Here is an 18,182-nt window from a genome sequence, read left to right as displayed (position 1 = left end):
AGTTGCACACCAGAAGCGCAACGCAAATGGTCAGAATGGTAAAACGAATTGAGAAATAGTTCTTTTGTGAGTGGCATTGTTCTTTTATGGGTCATTTGCCTGTGCCAGAGCAAAAAAAAAAAATAACACTCATGGCCCTACCACTTAAATACTGCGAATTGAAACGACTATTTTCTCGACTCTCAATGAGTCGTGGACCCTCAGAATTGTCAGCAATTTTATCCCCCTGCCAGCAGCCCTCAGCACAGCGACTTTCAGTTTGTTTTGACTTAAGAGTCTCGGCATTGTGTGCATTGTAGAAATTCTGCCATTCAATCAATCAATCAATCACATTTTATTTATATAGCACTTTTCATACATAAAATTGTCACTCTATCCCACCAAGCGATATTCCGGATTCATTGTCACTTCTCTACTCGCAGAGATTGTTTTGTGCGCAGCACACAGGTGACAGTTCATTGGGATCCCAGTCAATTTTCTGAATTCAGACTTGAGATCTCAACATGCGTTAAAAGCATTTCCCTTTCTTCAGTTTTTCAAATGATGACATTTTTGTCTCATAGAATTAATACCATTCAAGAAAGTTTAATCAGTTTCAGTCTTCAGAAGAATCCATCGAAGCAGCCAATAAGAAATGAACAACAAATAAATTAGGGCTAGGAATATACGCGTTTGATTTGGAAGCTCATGATACATGCGAGGAATTTCTATTAAAAGCTAAGGTGACCCCATGTAAACCTCTTGAAAGGCAACGGTGTTTACATTTTCATCTTACTGTGTTGTAATAGCATGTAAAGCAATGCGATGCATGGCTGGATATCTAATTAGTGCTCTGTTTCTGAGCCTTGTCAGGTATAAAGGTCAAGTCCGCATGGAGAAGGTTTATGACACAGCCTAAGGTTGTGAAATGTTGCCGCGGTTACACTTGTGCTTTAACTTTATTTTCAAAATAAACTGCAAAGTGGCAATTTGCTTCCATTAGCTCAGAACGCTAACCGTGTGAGCTTTTGAGTATGTGCGTGCGTGCGTGTGTACATGTAAGACGGGGATGAGGCCTTGCGGCGGCAGTGCATGCGAGCACACTGGCAGCCGAAAGAAGCGACCACAGCAGACTCTTAATGATATCGTTTGAGTGAAAAATGAATTTTCTGCGTTTGAATAACTTCAAGGCACATTCAAAAGTACACTGCTGACAACAAAACAAACATTGCAATTTATGAAACATTCGCCTTCATAAATTAGACAACACGTTTGACACATTTTTGAGCAATTAATGATTGTTGTAGTTTGCAGTGGCGCAGCATGAAGGTTTTTTTGTTTTTAACGTACCAATACAAACATATTTGTGACGGCATTGTCTTTGTTAAGGCAGGGTATTTTATTCATCTCTTCATTGTCTCCGATTAGATCGTGAAGGTGTACTTAATGAAGCGTCTGCTGTACCAAAACTGTAAGACTTGGGCTGGTAATGTATCTGCACAAATGTGTGCGGTGGGAAGTGGTTTAGGTATATTCCGGAATATATCCTTGAAAAGAAGTGTAGTGTCATCCTCAGCTGCTGTGCACAAAATGCACACATGGAAGGAGGCTATTTATTTCTTGGTCATTTGCTCAGTCTTAACGTCTTTAGGTTCACCACTCCCCTCCCCTTGAAATAATCTTAAATGCAACAGTATAGTTTTGCTGTTTAGATCAATACAGATTTGATTCAAATGGCAAGGTTTGTGACTTGATTACAAATTCGGTGCTCTACCAGTGCTAATCTAATTCCCACTTTACAATCTACAATTGTCTTTGGAACGCAACACTGCTTTCCCGATAAATGTGTAAAACTGGAGTTCAAACCCAACGCAAAGGAAGGTACGATAGCACTGACAAAGCTTAAAAAACAAACACATACAGTATATATTTTTCGTCCATCCCTTTATCAGACACCGTATATCGAGGTTCTACAGTAAATGACCGAAAATGGCAAAACAGCAGGGACACAAGTAGTTGCCCTCTTCCGCTAGGCTAAACAACAATGAGTGACAATCGACTGTTATATTCCTGACGATAGAACGCAGCAGACCAGGCGCTAGAAAGCAAAACATTAAAATCAATATTTAATTGTAAAAGTACATGGCTCTAGTGGTCAAATTTGGAGCAGCTGGCGTGCACTGCATCAAAAAAAAAAAAAAAAAGATACTTTGAAATAAAAATAAAGCATTGTCATGAGATTTATTTCGTCTCAAAATATAAAGAACTGAAAAGTAATGAATCAGCTCTACTTTGCTAATGTTCCCCGATGTAGCTTCGAAGCATTTTGTGAGAAGTGGAATTTCTGTAATGTTTCAAAAAAAAACCATATATATATATATATATATATATATATATATATTTTTTTTTTTTCAGCAACTTTCAGAAGCAAATCTTTTAGAGAGGCAACACAAGATAATGAATTATAAATGAAAAGGTAGAATCTTGTAGGGTGACCGGTCCATTTTAAGAAAGTCTTTAAGGCGCCACATTTGAATGGTTTAACATTGTTAGATTTCTGTTCAATCAAACCACACAAAAACAATACAATGACAATTAATTCACAGATATTTTCGGCAGTGTCGGTCAAAGTCTAGCATTATTATCCTTGTTTTGCATTTGAAAATATTATTCATGTAATTTTTGAAAGTTAGATGTAGAAACACAAAAGCCACACTGATTAAAGTGATTGGATCATTTTGAAGTGATTGGATCATTTTGAAGGCATCCACTGATCCATTTTCTACACCACTTATCCTGCTCGATGTCACGGGAAGCTGGAGACTGTCCCAGCTAAGTTTCGGGCAAACTAACACCCTGGTCGCCAATCAATCGCGGGGCACATATAGAGGCAGATGAACATTCACACCATCACAGAGCGAGAAATCAACCCATCACACACCAAAAGGCAGACAAACGCACCGCTCCATGATCAGTGACAGTCGGAAGACGGCTTAGATTTATATATTATAAAACGCACCCAATACTGTGATTACTCCTAGCCAGTCAGCAAAAGGGGATACCTATAAAATTGAACTTTCAAATAAAAGGTACCAAAAAATGTGACATCGCAGTGATTTGCATGTACTGATGCAACGATACAAACTTTCAAAGTAACAAAGCTAAAAGTGGTCTTGGTATGAACTGGTTTGTAATTGTCCGTGGTTGAAAATGTGAAATTCCTGGTATTTCAAAGAGTTCCTTGCAAAGGGTTAATTAAAGGCACAAGGTCAAAAAACCTTGCACTGGTTCATGCTGAACATGCGTCGTCTGGCCTGCTTCCTGTTGTGGCTCATGGCGGTCCGCACGGCGCACTCGAAAACTTGTTGGACCCCTCGCTTGGTCAAGGACGAACACTCCAGGTAGCCTTTGGCGTGCACCTCCTGAGCCACGCGCCTCCCCTCTGCCGCCGAGATGCAGCCGCCCCGGTGCGCACCCGACTCGCGCAGGTCAGTGTGGGTGCCCACCACCAGCACCGGCACGGCGGGTAAGTTCTCCCGAATCTCCGCCATCCACTTACTCGGCACGCTAGCCAGAGAGTTGCGGTTGGCCACCGAGTAGCACGCGAGCACCACGTCGGCCTGCTGGTAGGATCGGGGTCGGATCTGGCGGAGGTTGTCGTGGCCCGCCGTGTCCCACAGGCCCAGACTGATCAAAACACCGTCCAAGTAGACCTCCGCCCCGGTGTTGTCGAACACCGTGGGCTTGTAGGTGTCGGGGAAGGTTCCTGAAGTGAAGCTGACCAGGAGGGCTGTCTTTCCCACAGCGCAGTCCCCGACCAAGACACACTTGACAGACATTTCTACGGCCGGCTCTGATCATCTGAAGGGGTGCGTTTCTGCTCCGGGGAAGCGCGACAGCCTCAAGGTCGTCAAAGACACTGCATGCGGTTCTTCGGAAGGTTTGTCTTTTCTACATGGGCCTTGCGGGCTCTGTCTGTGGTTTGTCAGCAGGTGAAAAAGGCCAGATGGCAGGTGTTCTGAGGAAGACGTGATGAACAGATATGACCAACAGACTAGATACACGTTGCCCTACGTCAACGGTAAAATATTCAGATTCCTGCCCCTCCGTGTCACACATTTAGTACCATCATTAGTGCTTTACCCAAGAGTATTAGGGTCAAACTGCGTGGCCCTAATACTGGTAAATAAAGTAAAAATAAAAGAATAAAGTTGTCAATTTCATTCAAATAAAATAAAAGTAATTACAAGAAAATGTTGTGTTTAGACTTTACAAGACTTAAGTCTTGATACAAGCATGAATGTGTACATGTTAAGCAGGCAACACTTTTGGATAATTTTAAGACGAAATCGCCTTTGTTGTGAATTTCAGTTTATGATATTGCAGCTTTTTTTCCCTCACTATATTATGATTGGTGGTTATTAGTACAATCGTTTTTAAAAAATTGTTTTCTTAATTCCGTCGTTGAACTTTGACTTCAGCCTTGCCAGAGATACATTAATACACGTAAGACGAAACTAACTTTAAACATATCTATATCTATAACCGTATAGATACTTTGCCAGACCAAACTTTTCAATGGATTTGTGACTTTTCTCACAAGGAGAAATTGAAAACATTAAAAACCAATTCGCTTCTGAGTTGAATGATTTTCACGTCACATTTTACATTCAGAATTTAAAATCCAGATTAAATGTATGCGTACTTCAAAAACGTACCATTCTCTTCAGTCTTTTCAAGTCTTGCTAGTCGCTGGCTGTCTCCTTTGCAGATAGTGGAATGTCGCTCATTAACACCTCAAAACGTTTGCCGTTTACTTAACAGTTACCCATTTATTTACTTACTTCCTGACTCCCCCAACAAGTAAGAAGACTGCACTTAAGAAGTGTGTACGTGTACCGCCTATGTATTTTAGCACTTGTCAAGTGACAAAAGAGAAAAGCCGCTGAAAAAGACGGCGACTAAAAACTGACAAGCACAGCACATCCGCTTGTTGGTGAGAGGGGGGGTCACACGTCCCTCCCCCACAAAAGCGGCATTTTACAAGACATGATCACATTTTTGCATTTCAATTACACTAGTTTGTCTCGAATTTGGGGGGAAAATGTAACTGCAAACTCCTGTGCGCGTTTTAAAATTTGCAGTCAGTGACATTATTTGCTTGCTGTCTTGTTCTTCAGCGATTGATGATTTTTTTAAAAATTATTATCGTTATTCAAACACACACACACACGCACACAAAACAATTTCAAATTTAGGCTCGGATTAAAAAAAGAAAACACGTCAATTTAGTGAATTTACAATTTAATTGGTTCGGTAATGAGCAGTGGTAACGATGCGGACCGCGATCCATCGGCCGTCAAGCACAAACGTATTTAAAATATTATCTTCATGCATTATTGACGTGGGAGATTCAACCTTGTTTGATGATTGTTCAGCTCATTGGTGTCAACACGGAACACTATGTGTACCAGTAAATTTGTGGAATATCACTTCAACAACACTTATTTTCTTTCAACTATTGTTCAATATAGGAACTTGGTGCGTCCAGTGAATATAAAAAAAAAAAAAGTCGACAGACATTAATAGGTTTAAAAAAAATAAGACCTGCAGTATAATGAATTTCAACACTTATTTTCCACCACTAATGCAGCCTATAATTTGTACAACATAACTGAAAAAAACTTTTCAAGAAGGGAAGTAACAATAAACGGCTCAGAAAATGTGTATAGTAGCACGGGTGTGTGTACACCCGCTTATAATTTGAATGTTGCTTTGAACAAAATCTTTCAAACCCGTTTGTAAAATGTGTTAGAGTCCAATGAAACCAATGATGATTTTTTTTTTTTTGCCAGAATTACAAAAGGTATGTTTGGGGCAAAGATATCACTGCTCAATGTGCTCATCCTCAAAAGAACAGTGGAGCGTGGTTTTGCTTTGGGACTGAATTTCTTCAGATGCAACATAGACTTTACTCTCAATGGAGGAAATTTTACAGTTTGAAATAGCCAACAGTGTTAGCACAAACCCTTCAGCTAGAAAGCAGTACTTTAGCAATATGTCAGGAAAAGGCTAATAGAACTTCTTGTTTATTATGCCTTTTCCATAGGGCACTTTAAAGTCATGAAATTTCATTCATATTCAGCAATTTCATGATGCGTCATCCGTAATTATTCAAAAATATAGGTATCGTTCGATATTGGCCGGGTATTTACTTGGTATCCCATCATACCAAGTCTTGCAGTACTGTATGTGATCAGTGGGGGCTACTGTTGTTCCTGCACAGACTGTGTTGTTTGCCAACAACACATGAACTGAAGCTGCAAAATTAAACATTTAAAAAAAACGGTTTAATTCTTCATACAACAATTCCATTTCAACAATTATTAAACATCGCATACAAAAAAAATACAATCCTCGCTTTACAGATTTTATAATACATTGCAGAATAAGCATTATTTCCCAAGTATTGGTTATTTTCCACCTTAATGACAAACAGCGTTGGTAAAACTCGTGCAACCTACAGAATGTAAAATGCAAAGTGAACATATGATCATATCATCTAAAAATATACACAAGCCTGAACAGGAAAGTCTTTGCTTTGACTTGTGATTTGAAATATCTTAAAAGACATGGAGAAAACTGTAAAGCCGGCACACTATTTAAAAAAAAAAAAAAAAAAAAAAAAAAGTTTTAGATGCATACATACTTGGTTTGTAGATGTATAAAAATAATCATTGCTACAGTGAAATAGTGATAGAAGGACTTCTCTCTTAGGATTTACAATAACAGCAGTTTGACAAACAATCATTACTTTTTGGGCTGTTTCAATACAAGAGAGCGTAAGACACAAGGAGAAGGAGGTAGAGTGTACCGTACTGATCTGTGTCAACATTAGTTAGCGTTGTTCCTCGTAGCTGCTTTCGCGCGCATGCTCTCCCTCTGCTTCTTTTTTATTTCAAAGAGACCACCACTAGACCCGGCTTTGGTTCTGTAAACCTGCGAGAAAAGGAATATGAGGAACGGAGCGAGACTATGAGACAAACGTGTGTGTGTGTGTGTGTGTGTGTGTATATGTACCTGTAGTGTTTGTTGTTGAGGTAGTTTATAACAGCAGGGCGAATGCGGGCCACGCCCCCCTGGCTGTGGTTACCTCTTCCTGTGATGACAGAGAGCTGCGGTCGACACAGGCCTTGTTCACAGTCTGCACACAAGCAGTTAAAAGAATCCATTTGAAAAGAAGCAGCATGCACAATTACACCGACATTGTAATTATTCTTTCATTCAACCTCATCCCTTCTTTCAACATCCAGCTAGCGTGCTATTCGCTGCGTCTACTGTATGCTCTGACTCGAGTCCGTGTACCTGCTGTTTTGTCGTGGAGGATGCGGCGCAGATGCTCCAGGGCCTCATCCACGTGCAACCCGTGGAGGTCCAAGATGTTCTTAGGTAGAAGTGAGGAGTTGACCCTCTCAAAGATCTGAACGGCTGCGCGGTGGTTGGCCTCACGCATCCGCAGCCCGTGCAAGTGTCCCTATTGGAAAAGGCGACACAAATTACTTTTGCGGTGCAGAAAGCACTGCTAAAGACAATGGAAACTTGCCTTGAAATGGAAGTCGACCCAAACATATTTTTTTCAAGAATGTGTCCCATGCAAGCCCACTAGTTGAAACAAGGCATTCTGATAAATATTGCGTTTGTGGAATGTGAGTTAATGCACCTGTTTTTAGCCATATCAGGGGGCGGCCATTTTGTCATTTCTGTCGACTGAAAATGACATCACAACTACTCAGGTTTCAGGTAACGACCAATCCCGGCTGACCTGATGTCATTTTCAGTCGACAGAAATAACAAAATGGCCGCCCCCAGATATGGCTAAAAACAGGTGGATTTTGCTGCTTAAGTCATATTCCACAAACGCAGTCTTAATCAGAATACTGTTTCAACTAGTGGCCTTGAAAAAATATGTTTGGGTTTACCCAAAAGTATTTTTTTCAAGAATATGTTTTCTATGCAGGCCCACTAGTTTAAATATGATTAATATGAAATATGAGTTAAGCAGCCACATCCACCCTTTTTTTAGCCATCTCAGGGGGCAGCCATGTTGTCACTTCTGTCCACTGAAAATGGCATCACAGACCCTGCTGTGTTCACTGTAGAACTCCGCTAAAGCCTCTTGATGATGATGATGATGATGATGATGATGTTGATTACCTGCTGTCCATAAAACGAAGCCACCTCTTTATGTCCTTGTTTGTAAGCTGCTGCAGCTTTGGAAAAACTCTCAAGCTGCCGACTTCTTTGCAGACTGGCTTCTGCCCTGAAGTCCTTGTACTCAGGATCCTCAATGTCCTGATACTTGGGGGAGTGAGCTACATCAGAGTCTGGAAGTTTCTGGTGCAAAACAAATGGATATGAATAGGGTCAGAGACAACATAAAGAGGACACAAAGGCTGCTTTTCCGATTCCGGAGTGATTGTGAACCAGGCCTTCTCTCGTGTAGGAAATCGGTAACCTCCAACCTCAATTTTTTTTCTGGATTAAATGAGAAAAATTCCCACAGACACACTACAACATCTTGAGGGAAGTCAACCATTCTACAGTTAGCGTTTTTAAACAACCAGCTCCCCCAATACGTCAGTTCATATGGAGGATCTCTTTGGCTGTGTTTGTAAACGACTGCTACCTTTTCCCTCTCTTTGCTGGGCGTTCTGTGGTGGTCGGATGGAGGCAATTCCGGAGCGACGACGGTCTTGACCGGCCCCTGGTCCAGTAAAGAGTTGAGAAAGAGCTCCGTCTGGCTGAGACAGCAGCTGCAGATAAGAAACACGTAAACGAATCAGTCATTTCGAAGACGTTCACTGCTGGATGACAGTTCGTTCAAATGAATTAGCGGGTGACAAAGAAAACGGACACAACTCAAAGCAAGATTGGAATCCTACTTATGATCCCTGAAAATATCCTGGAGAAAATGTCTGTCAATGGAGGGGAATCGGGAGTAGAGCTGATCCTCTTTAAGCATGGCGGCCCCGTCGCGCCTGCTTAGGTCTGCTCGATTTTGTCTTGACTGAAGCAAACGGGGCGAGAGGTGTCACCAAGGCAGATCGAGGAGAAGCGTAAAAATGACACAGCGTATTACCTTCTTCATGTTCTCCTGCATAGCCAGCTCCTCTTTGATGATGTTCCGTAGAGAGACACATGGCTGGGAGATATTCCAGTGGTCCATCGCTGGCATCCCTGCCTCTCTGCCACTCGCAAAATGCGACGCCGGTTTGCCCATCTGAGCGTCACTCCATGGTACTGCACCTAATGAAATGGTTCATAAATCAGTGAAAATATGAATCAGTGTGATCACCACGGCATTGATAATCTTATTTTAAAGCAGGTACAATTATGTTTTAGCATTCCATTTTTTTTTTTTAAGGCACCACGGACCCTCCACTGCATATTCCTGCTGTGACTTGTACGTTTTAATGCGCATTCAGTGACTTCACAAGTGCCTTGCTAATTTGAAATCAACCGGGTGAGCTATCCTATCATGATTGAAAAGCAAACACCTTTGCTCCAGCTATTATACCAGTTCCACCCCAAAACGGCCCGTCTACGCCCTGCGTGGTTGCTTTTCCATGACACTTTTTCGGGACCGTGCGGTTACAATGGAAGCGCTTTTCAGAACCAGAAGGATTTGATTGCTTGATTGAGGAACTGGTCAAGAGATCCGTTGATTGTGTTCACGTGCTGTAACTTACCGTCCAGAAGGTGTTGGCTGGAAAGAGTTGCTTGTCTCTGCCGTTCCTATGAAAGAACAGTCTTAACATGCATGGATCCACTCAGATTGAGACAAGAAAAACGGGGGGACGCTTTTTGGTTGGACAGCTGCCGCTTCCATTGGTCATTTGCAAGGGTTTGTTGTTCACCTGGATAGATTCTTTCCACTTCTGGTGGAGCAGTTTAGCCAGGTTCATGTCCATCTGCACTGCATAGTCTTCAGAAGAGCATGTGCCTAAATATTGGGGGCACATGTTTATCATAAATAGAAAAGAGAGTGAATTTTGATTGATTATGCAAGTCAGCGATTCGCATGAAATTTGTCATTCACCTGGTTCGACTCCCACAGGTCCAAACAGTTCTGTTAGCTGCAATGCCAGCTCGGTGGGTAATTTCAGCTCCACGCTGTCAATGTTCAGGGCTTGGCGGCCTCGATTTGCGGCGGACCTCCTGTCATCCTTCTTCTGCCTGTCTTCTCTCTCCAACTCATCCAGCTCGGCCTGCAGAAGTCGGTGGACCTCTTCCAGACTGGCAATCTCATCTGGAGTTGCAAAACCTGACACCTCGATTGCTGCTTTGTGTTCAATGTCAACGTGTTTTTCCAAAGAAGGCAGGCTGGGACTAGTCGATACCGCGCGTGAATGCGTGTCCAGCTGATTTTTGGCTGGGACCGGAGAAGCCGTGCCGACAAATCCTGACGAGTCGGTATCGGAGATCCCACCAATTTCGCCAAATACCTCGCGCGCAGACTGTTGAAGCACGTCGGCATAAGTAGTCGGCCTTGCGTGAGGGAGTTCATCCCCCATCTTGGTTTCTGACGATGTTACCGTAGTGCTCTGTTCAACTTTAACACCTTCCTCCTCATGCATCTCCTCTAAAACCTCCTCATCTCTGAAGAGCCTTTCTCCAGAATCGAGCAACAGGTTGGTTGTCCATTCCAAGTCTTGATGGCATTTGTCATACAAGTCCTCCAATGTATCCAAACTAACAAGCTTAAAATGACGACTGAGGATGGTCAGGCTCTCGAGACGGCTCTGAGTTGCCACAAATTCTTTGTCCTCCACCTGCGTGCTTTTCTCGTGCGTCATGCGGTATGGCACTGTATTGCGAGTGGGCGGGCGAACTGCGGATGCAACCTCTGGAATGAATCGCGAGGCGATTCCACATAGGACCGTGATGTCACTGCCGTAGCCGCCGGCGGCGACGACGGCATCGGCTGGGCTGCCGGGATGGTTAAGACGCCAAAGAAGGGCAAATTCCCGAGGTTCAGTCTGGGTGGGGTCATCTCGATCCGAAGAGAGAGGCGAGTCGCTTGGCAGAAGGACCTCTTCTTTGAGCTTGGTGCACAAGTCTAGTTTAGGACGGAGGCTGGTCTCACAGTCAGAATGTGTTGCGCTCATACTCTGACCAATGTCAACCGTTGGTGATGTAGTTTTGGGACATTCAGGTGTGTTGCGGGAAGGGGCCAGACAGTTCTGAGTGAAGGTGAGGGCTAGCTTGCACTGCTTCCCTGATCTGCGACTCTGGCGCTGCTTTCGCTCTTGACAGCAGCCAGTAAGAAAACAACTCTCCACTTCCAAAGGGTCAGTGCCGTAACTAGAGCGTCGACTTTGAGGCTGCTCTGTCACTTCAATGTCTGCCCGCTCTTTGGATTTTTTTGTGTCCGTCTCGGTACTGCTGCCAGACACCAACTCTATAACGTGCTCAGTGCCACAGCTTTCTCTCGGCTCTGTCGATTCGGACGCTGCGACGGCCGACCGGGTATCCGCAGCGGCATCCGATTCGGTTTCGCAGCCGATGTCTAAAACGGTGGTTCTAGTTGTTTCCTTTTCACTTTTTAAAATGTCGCCATTACCTGCTTTCCAGTCAAAGACACAATCCGGTAAATCAACTCTACCACTCATCTCTGCGTTCATATTCCGTCCTTTTTCCTCACTCTCAGGTCTACAGCCGAGGGATTCTTCCATCTTGTCATTTGACTCAAAATTCTGCCCTGGGTAAAGAGAAACAGGTGATGAACAAGAAGAATCAGACTGGCAAGTAACTGCACCAGTCTGAATGAGATCAAGAAGTTTCTGGAACTCAGTCAGATTAGGTCCAGACACCACTTTGCCTGTGTCCTTGCCGACTTTTTTGGACACCTCTGTGTCTTCACTCCCATCGCTTTCTTGATAGGTTTCGTTTCTCTTTGCTCGCCGCTGCTCTAGTGGCCCTTCAGATGGCCAGTCGCCAACAAAATGCAACATCCGGGACCTCTCGCCCTCTTCCCTACCCACCACTGATGCCTCTTCTTTACTCATTTGTTCTTCCTTCTCTGCCAAGACATCTGACTGTTCGATATCTTTCACCAGATCTGTACAATCAAACTTCCTTGTTGGCCTTTCTCTCGGCACCCTTTGTTTAATAGACCCAGAGAAGGCCACCGGGAGCTCATTACTGAAGTGGTCTTCATTCGTCACAGATTCCACAATACAATCAGGTATGCTCTGTTCTCCACCAGGTTGATTGAGGGCGTCCAGCTCAGAATCCAAAGCTCCCAAGTCCAGGTTAACATCCTCGACTAAATGTTGTGGAGCTCTTCCAATTGAATGGAAATCAAGTAAATCGGCTTCCAATTTGCGCACCTCACTGGCATGATCAATAGATGACACATCAGGAAGAGAGGAAAACAGATGAGGCTGGGAATTCTTACGCCAGTCCATCAGTCCGGGTTCATAGACAAGGTCGGGACATTTTGCCTCAGGAGTCACACACCTGAGGGACAGAAGAAAAGAAGGGGTGTATACAGTGACATCCAATGAACGACAAACTCAACGCAACTTAATTTATAGAGCACTTTAAAAACAACCATTGCTGCTTACCGAGTTCTGTACACGGAGTTTAAATCAGACATAGAAAAACAAAGATAGCTCAAACAAATGAATAACAAAAACAGTGAACAACTAGTAAGTTTTATTTTCTATGTACTAATAAACTTCTCTCAAATCATTTCCTGGTTTGTAACTAACACAAAACACGTACAAGTCGTGAATATGTATTCAGATTAGAAATTTCATGACACATCAACCTAAATTAACAAAAAATATCAGTACTGGTGATACAGGCCAAATTTTGCAGACAACTTCTGTTATTATTAATTATAATATTGTGAACTGCTGTGTTTGTAAACGCTTGTACTGTACTGTAGGTGTTGTGTCTGTTTGTGTGAAGCACATTGAGTTGCCTTGTGTATGAAATGTGCTTATTTATTGTCAATAAAACTGCCTTGCCTTGCCTTTTGAGGCCCATTTTCTTGCAGCTGCAGATTTCCAGATGTGTAGGCTTAAAAGGCAATCCCAAATTTCAACAACAGACCCATCAAGCCAGCCACATGGCAGATGTTAACATATCTCATAACGCAAAGCTTCGCAGCTGTAATATGCACCGCACACCTAAAGCAGGTTTGTTTCTGTGAATAATTGCATGATTATGTTTGTATTTGATTGTCAGATGCGAGGAAATCGTAATCTGCCACAAACTACAGAAAAAACGGATCCTGTCATTTTGTGATTGACACTCACTGTACATTTCTGTTGTCCAAGTAAAGGCATTGTTTCCACTCAGGCATTGTTGCACCCATGATGGACTTGACTGTTACAAAGCGCTCGTAGCCATTCAGCATGCGCCGAATCGTTTCCACAGACACACCGTGTTTGCTGCGTCTGCACAGGGGGGGGGACGGACAAACAATAAGACACAAAACCTAAAAACAAAAGATTCACATTGCATTTCTGTCTTGACGAGCGACATTTTGAAAGAAATGTTATATTGTTAAAGCGGAAGTCCACCCAAGCATATTTTTTTTCAGGAATATGTTCCCAGCAGGCCCGCTAGTTGAAACACAGCATTCTGATTCATTTTGCGTTTGTGGAATATAACTTAAATAGCAAAATGCACTTGTTTTTAGCCATCTCTGGGGGTGGCCATTTTGTCTTCTGTCGACTGAAAATGACATCACAACCGCTTACAACGACCAATCACAGTTGACCTGTTTTCTGAATCTGAGCCGTGATTGGTCGTTGTGTTTTGGGGGGGGGGGGGGCCCGCAGTATTAATCAGAATTCCCCGTTTCAACTAGTGGGCTTGTATAAAACACATTTTTGAAAAAAATATGTTTGCGTTGACTTCCGCTTTAAGTAATTCCTTGATCTTGCTCACCTCTCCAGCTCTCTGGGCTTGTTCTTCCACCAAGTGTCCGTCTCACGAAACAGCACTTTGTAATTATGTTTCAATGCCTAACAAGTAGAAGTCAACATTTTTCAGAAGGACCATATTAACCCTTTCATCCACAGTGGTCACAACAGTGGACAGCTATTTAAAAGTGCCTTTCGCCTATATTAATCAATCTAAATTTTTAAAAAAATATTTGAACCCTTTCATGCATTAATTATGATTGGATGTGATTATTTAAAATATAAATATTTTTTTTAGATGACTAAATATAGGCGAAAGCAACTTTTAAATAGCTGTCCACCGTAGTGACAACTGTGCATGAAAGGGTTAAAAAAAAGGAGGATAAAACACTGCGGAAAACAAGAACAAGAAGTGGTCATTTTCCCAAAGGCATTGAAAGCATGTGACTGACCTGGGCCACGTAGGGCTTCATCTCCCAGCCCTGCATGTTTGTGTTGTCAATTATGATGGGGTTAGCGCCTCTCTCAAACGCTTCTTTGGCTATTGGGTGAAGGAGAAATAACAGATGAAGTCATTGAAACATCTGTTCTTTCAGTGGTCACATTTTTTTTTTTTTATGACTGCTGCATCTCATTTCATGACAACTACCTACTGTAAAGCTGTGCTCACCTCGCTTGTGGTTCCACTCGTGAGCTTCCCCCAGAGAAGCAGGATCAAAGTGATAGTGTCCTTGATGAGTGAAGAAGTCATCGGTGCTGAGTGCAACCCCGCCTGGATTATGTTCGACGAGAGCTCTGCAGACATGAATAAAGACGTATGGAGAATTGCTTATCAGCAATGATCTGGGATCAAATTTATCAGACCACCACCATCTGTCAGTCGCAGAGGCTGTTCAGCAGCATGAAGCACTTGAGTACAATGTCTTGCAGACATGTTACTAATTTGAGCGCAAATGAGGAACTCCAAAGTGAATTGACCTTTTCGTACCAAAATTTTATCCGGCTCGCTGGGCATCTCTGCTGGATCAGAAATTAATCACTTTTCATATGTTCAGGAATGCAATTACTAGATTTTTTTTTTGCAAAGGATAAAGAACATATGCCTGTGAGTATTGTTATATTATGTCTACATGTGTTGCTTCCCCATTATATTAAACACTCCAAAACTGATGGTATTAGTTAGCTCGTCTGTGACGTTTTGCATTGTTTGTTAGCATTATGTAAAATGGTCTCATTGAATACACAATGTGTAATTCCCTGTTTTATGATTGGTTCCATTGCAACCATACATCTTTCGAATCTCAAATTATTTCTCACAAGTCAATGCAAAAAAATTAAAAATAAATCCTGCCCAACGACGACTCATATCTTCAAAACTCGTAAATTTGGGACACTCGTATCCCATGGCTCCACTGTAGTAGAATTTTTTTTATCTTATTTTCAGCTATTAATAATACCAATTTGGTTACAGAGCTTCTACACTGGTGTACTAGCATTACAGAAATGTAAAAACATACATTTTGGTAACTGCCAATGGTGTACATTTTTTAGCAGCTGTGACAGAAATTTCACATCGGCTGTAATACATTTGTTGGTGATATTGTTCATGTCGTACCGAGCCAAAGTGGATTTGCCAGATCCTGGTGGGCCACGTAGCAACACGAGCACCATCCCTTCCAAACGAAGCCTGCCAGACCGAGCAGGTGCAATCCCACCTGGACTATGTCCAGATGCTGCCGTAGCCCAGGATTTGGGAATCGTAGCAGAATGTCGAAGAGGTGCTTGACTGACCTGGCCTGACCAGGGCGAGGGATGTCCAATTCTACAGTGTGAAGGTGCGATAGGAGTGATAAAACACGGTCCTTCGTCTCCATGTAAACGGGGAGAGAAAGCAGGTGAATGAAGGTTCCACGCGGTTGTGGTCACCCGAGAACACACTCCTCCATCTGTATTTTCAGAGGGCATGGGGCCAGTCTGTTGTAAAAACATTTGGGATGACTCGTTCTTTTTATACAACTGAAAGGCAGACGGACGCCCCGAAGCTGCAAGATGCAACTGAGGTTTCGGCCTGTCCGCAGAATCTTCTGCCACTAGATGGGTAAAATCCACAACTGATTTCTGACCATCGCCGCTGACACGCTCCCGAGTGTCGAGCCCATCAAATGGAGAGGGAGCGCCACACTGCACCAAGCCTCCTTCGAGACACGGCCGCCCAGCGGAGTCCGGCCCACACAGAGGCTCCCGGTTGAACTGAAGCATCTCTGGGAAGACCTGCTCTGGAAACTGTGGTGGAGGTAACGAAGAAAGCGTCATGTCAGCAGACAAACACTGGCTATTAATCCGATCTTCTTGTTGCGCAGCCAGGTTTTGTAGCTCCTGATCAACTTGAAGGTCCAACTCGTCCGTCAGGACACTAGTAGACGATGGCGAGGTGAGTTGCCCTGACGCTTCCGAAGAGCCAGGGTCTCGTACAGGTTGAGCAACATGACGAGGACTAAGCAGCGCTGCAGCGGTGCTCTCGAAGCCAGACACTGGAGATCCAGCGGGGGCTGCGAGTTCAGCAGCAATTGACAGTTCCAATAGGGAATCCATGGCATTTTCGACTGCAACAAAAACCCGACAATTAGTCTAACGTGATTGTTCCAATTTTACCACTTAAATTACCATTATTAAACATTTGACATAGATAATGGCATGAAAAGAAGAATCTGGCTTGTGTGAAAATGAATGCTTCTCTATTGCAAGTGAGGCAAAATGGAGGCAAAACATTTGTTTGTAATGTCTTAAAGCGCAGATAAGAGTGTAACCCATAAATCATGACTGACTTGAGGGTTGTAAACTAAGTAAAATAGAACGCTACTACTATTAATAGCGTTTGTTTTCGTTTCGGTTTAGTGATTTACGAGGCATTGCTGCGCCTGTGCTATTTCAAAGCAGTTTAATGCACTTTTAATGAACTCCCAGCAATTACGTGTTTTACCTTTAAAGTCAGCCTCAGACAGTACGATGTGTATAACTTCGGGGTCCAAGTGGGAGAATATCTCTCGCATCTTTTGGGTGATTTTCTGCCTGTCGGAGTCCCCTTTGCTGGGTGAAAGGTTGGACGACAATGCGACATCGTAACCCTGAAGTGGTCCGGGAGGCGGCCCGCCGGGGACTCTGATCGGGCTCTGTTCGTTTTTCTTTCTCCGAGGCATGTTGGCACATTTGAGGTAAATCCTTCACTAGTCCAAGTTAGCTAGAGCAACGCGAAGCTAACTGCGAAGCTGTCGACAAACACTGATTTTGAGCAAACATTCCTGGCAGAAAAAAAGCGGCTCCGGAATGGACACCATTGTTCTTGCGTATCATAAAGCGTGAACAAAGTTTAACTCTTCAAGGTTATTACGTTTACATCAGACCAAGCAGCGGGAACTACAAAAGCAGTTTACGCTACAGTCGTTAATGGCCGACTTCGGAAATCGTAGCGATGGGTGGGTACAAAATAAAAGCTAATTCTGTCCTCATGGAGCTGATTTCAAAATAAAAGACAGCGATGCCATAAAATAAAATAACAATCACAAAATTCTGAATGGGATTTTGTGTGAAATAATATAGACAATCAAAACCAAACGTCTCATCGCATCATCATTTCTATATATTTTTCTACATTATTAATATTTTGAAAGCAGGAATTAAGAATAACCGTTTTTTCAACTGTAGTTCAACTTACTGTAAAAGTCTGTTAAGAAAATAAAGGCTTGCAATATTTCAATGTTATTATTTATTATATGTGAAGATTGTAAACTTATGTAACTATTTTAGTAAAACTCATGGAAGGTGACGCACATGATTTGCTTCGCGGGCCACTTAGAATGCTGTGGCGGGCCATATGCGGCCCTTGGGTCTTGAGTTTAACACCTACACCTGTGCTCTAATTTGTCTATAGCTCTCAATGTGGGTGGTAAGGGTAGTTTGTCCATATGCCAGTCCAGGGTGGACAACGCCTCTCCAATAATTGCAATTTGCACTGCACATTGCATTGAACATTGTACAGTATGTTTGAATTGTATAGTTAACATACTGTATAGCTGCCATACTATATTACTCACATAGCCTATTCATACCTGTAGAAATAGACAGTGTTTTGTTCACTCCACTTCACATCTCCTGCTCTGTGTTGTGTGTATGTGCATGCTCAATGCAAAAAGACCCAACATCTTGTCAGACAATGACAGCGCCACTACCAACTACTGTAGGGGATGTGCAATAACATTTTATTCT

General features: G+C 42.9%; 3 protein-coding genes across 4 annotated transcripts in view; 1 reads left to right on the top strand and 2 right to left on the bottom strand.

Moving 5' to 3' along the window:
• Nucleotides 1–319: 319 nt before the first annotated feature.
• rhoh (ras homolog family member H) lies at nt 320–4,972 on the bottom strand. Its single transcript, XM_086032806.1, has 2 exons — nt 4,698–4,972; nt 320–3,997 (listed from the first exon to the last, which is right to left on the bottom strand). Exon 2 carries the CDS (start codon nt 3,816–3,818, stop codon nt 3,249–3,251), a length of 570 nt encoding a protein of 189 aa, XP_085888932.1. The 5' UTR covers nt 3,819–3,997; nt 4,698–4,972; the 3' UTR covers nt 320–3,248.
• Nucleotides 4,973–6,307: 1,335 nt separating this feature from the next.
• Nucleotides 6,308–17,366, bottom strand: n4bp2 (NEDD4 binding protein 2). 2 transcript variants are annotated; one of them, XM_086032797.1, is made up of 16 exons: nt 16,900–17,366; nt 15,535–16,522; nt 14,590–14,714; nt 14,372–14,460; nt 13,945–14,021; nt 13,308–13,448; nt 10,079–12,501; nt 9,897–9,982; nt 9,729–9,774; nt 9,119–9,285; nt 8,922–9,046; nt 8,666–8,792; nt 8,194–8,373; nt 7,345–7,513; nt 7,060–7,183; nt 6,308–6,978 (listed from the first exon to the last, which is right to left on the bottom strand). In XM_086032797.1, exons 1-16 carry the CDS (start codon nt 17,114–17,116, stop codon nt 6,933–6,935), a joined length of 5,130 nt encoding a protein of 1,709 aa, XP_085888923.1. In that variant the 5' UTR covers nt 17,117–17,366; the 3' UTR covers nt 6,308–6,932. The 2 variants fall into 2 exon arrangements, with proteins under 2 accessions (XP_085888923.1, XP_085888924.1); XM_086032798.1 differs by lacking the exons at nt 6,308–6,978; nt 7,060–7,183; nt 7,345–7,513; nt 8,922–9,046 and having other exon boundaries at nt 8,200–8,373.
• The window catches only part of pds5a (PDS5 cohesin associated factor A), a 21,252-nt gene continuing 20,026 nt past the window's right edge, over nt 16,957–18,182 (top strand). Inside the window, exon 1 of the mRNA XM_086032803.1 lies at nt 16,957–17,131. The gene's annotated coding sequence lies outside the window, so the exon portion shown is untranslated. The remainder of the gene's footprint in view (nt 17,132–18,182) is intronic.

The sequence above is a fragment of the Filicampus tigris genome, chromosome 6 (genome assembly GCF_054856515.1).
Source record: "Filicampus tigris isolate MCC_2025a chromosome 6, RoL_Ftig_1.0, whole genome shotgun sequence".
Taxonomy (NCBI): domain Eukaryota; kingdom Metazoa; phylum Chordata; class Actinopteri; order Syngnathiformes; family Syngnathidae; genus Filicampus; species Filicampus tigris.
The sequence above is the reverse complement of the archived record's forward strand: the minus strand, read 5'-3'. Positions and strand labels throughout refer to the sequence as shown.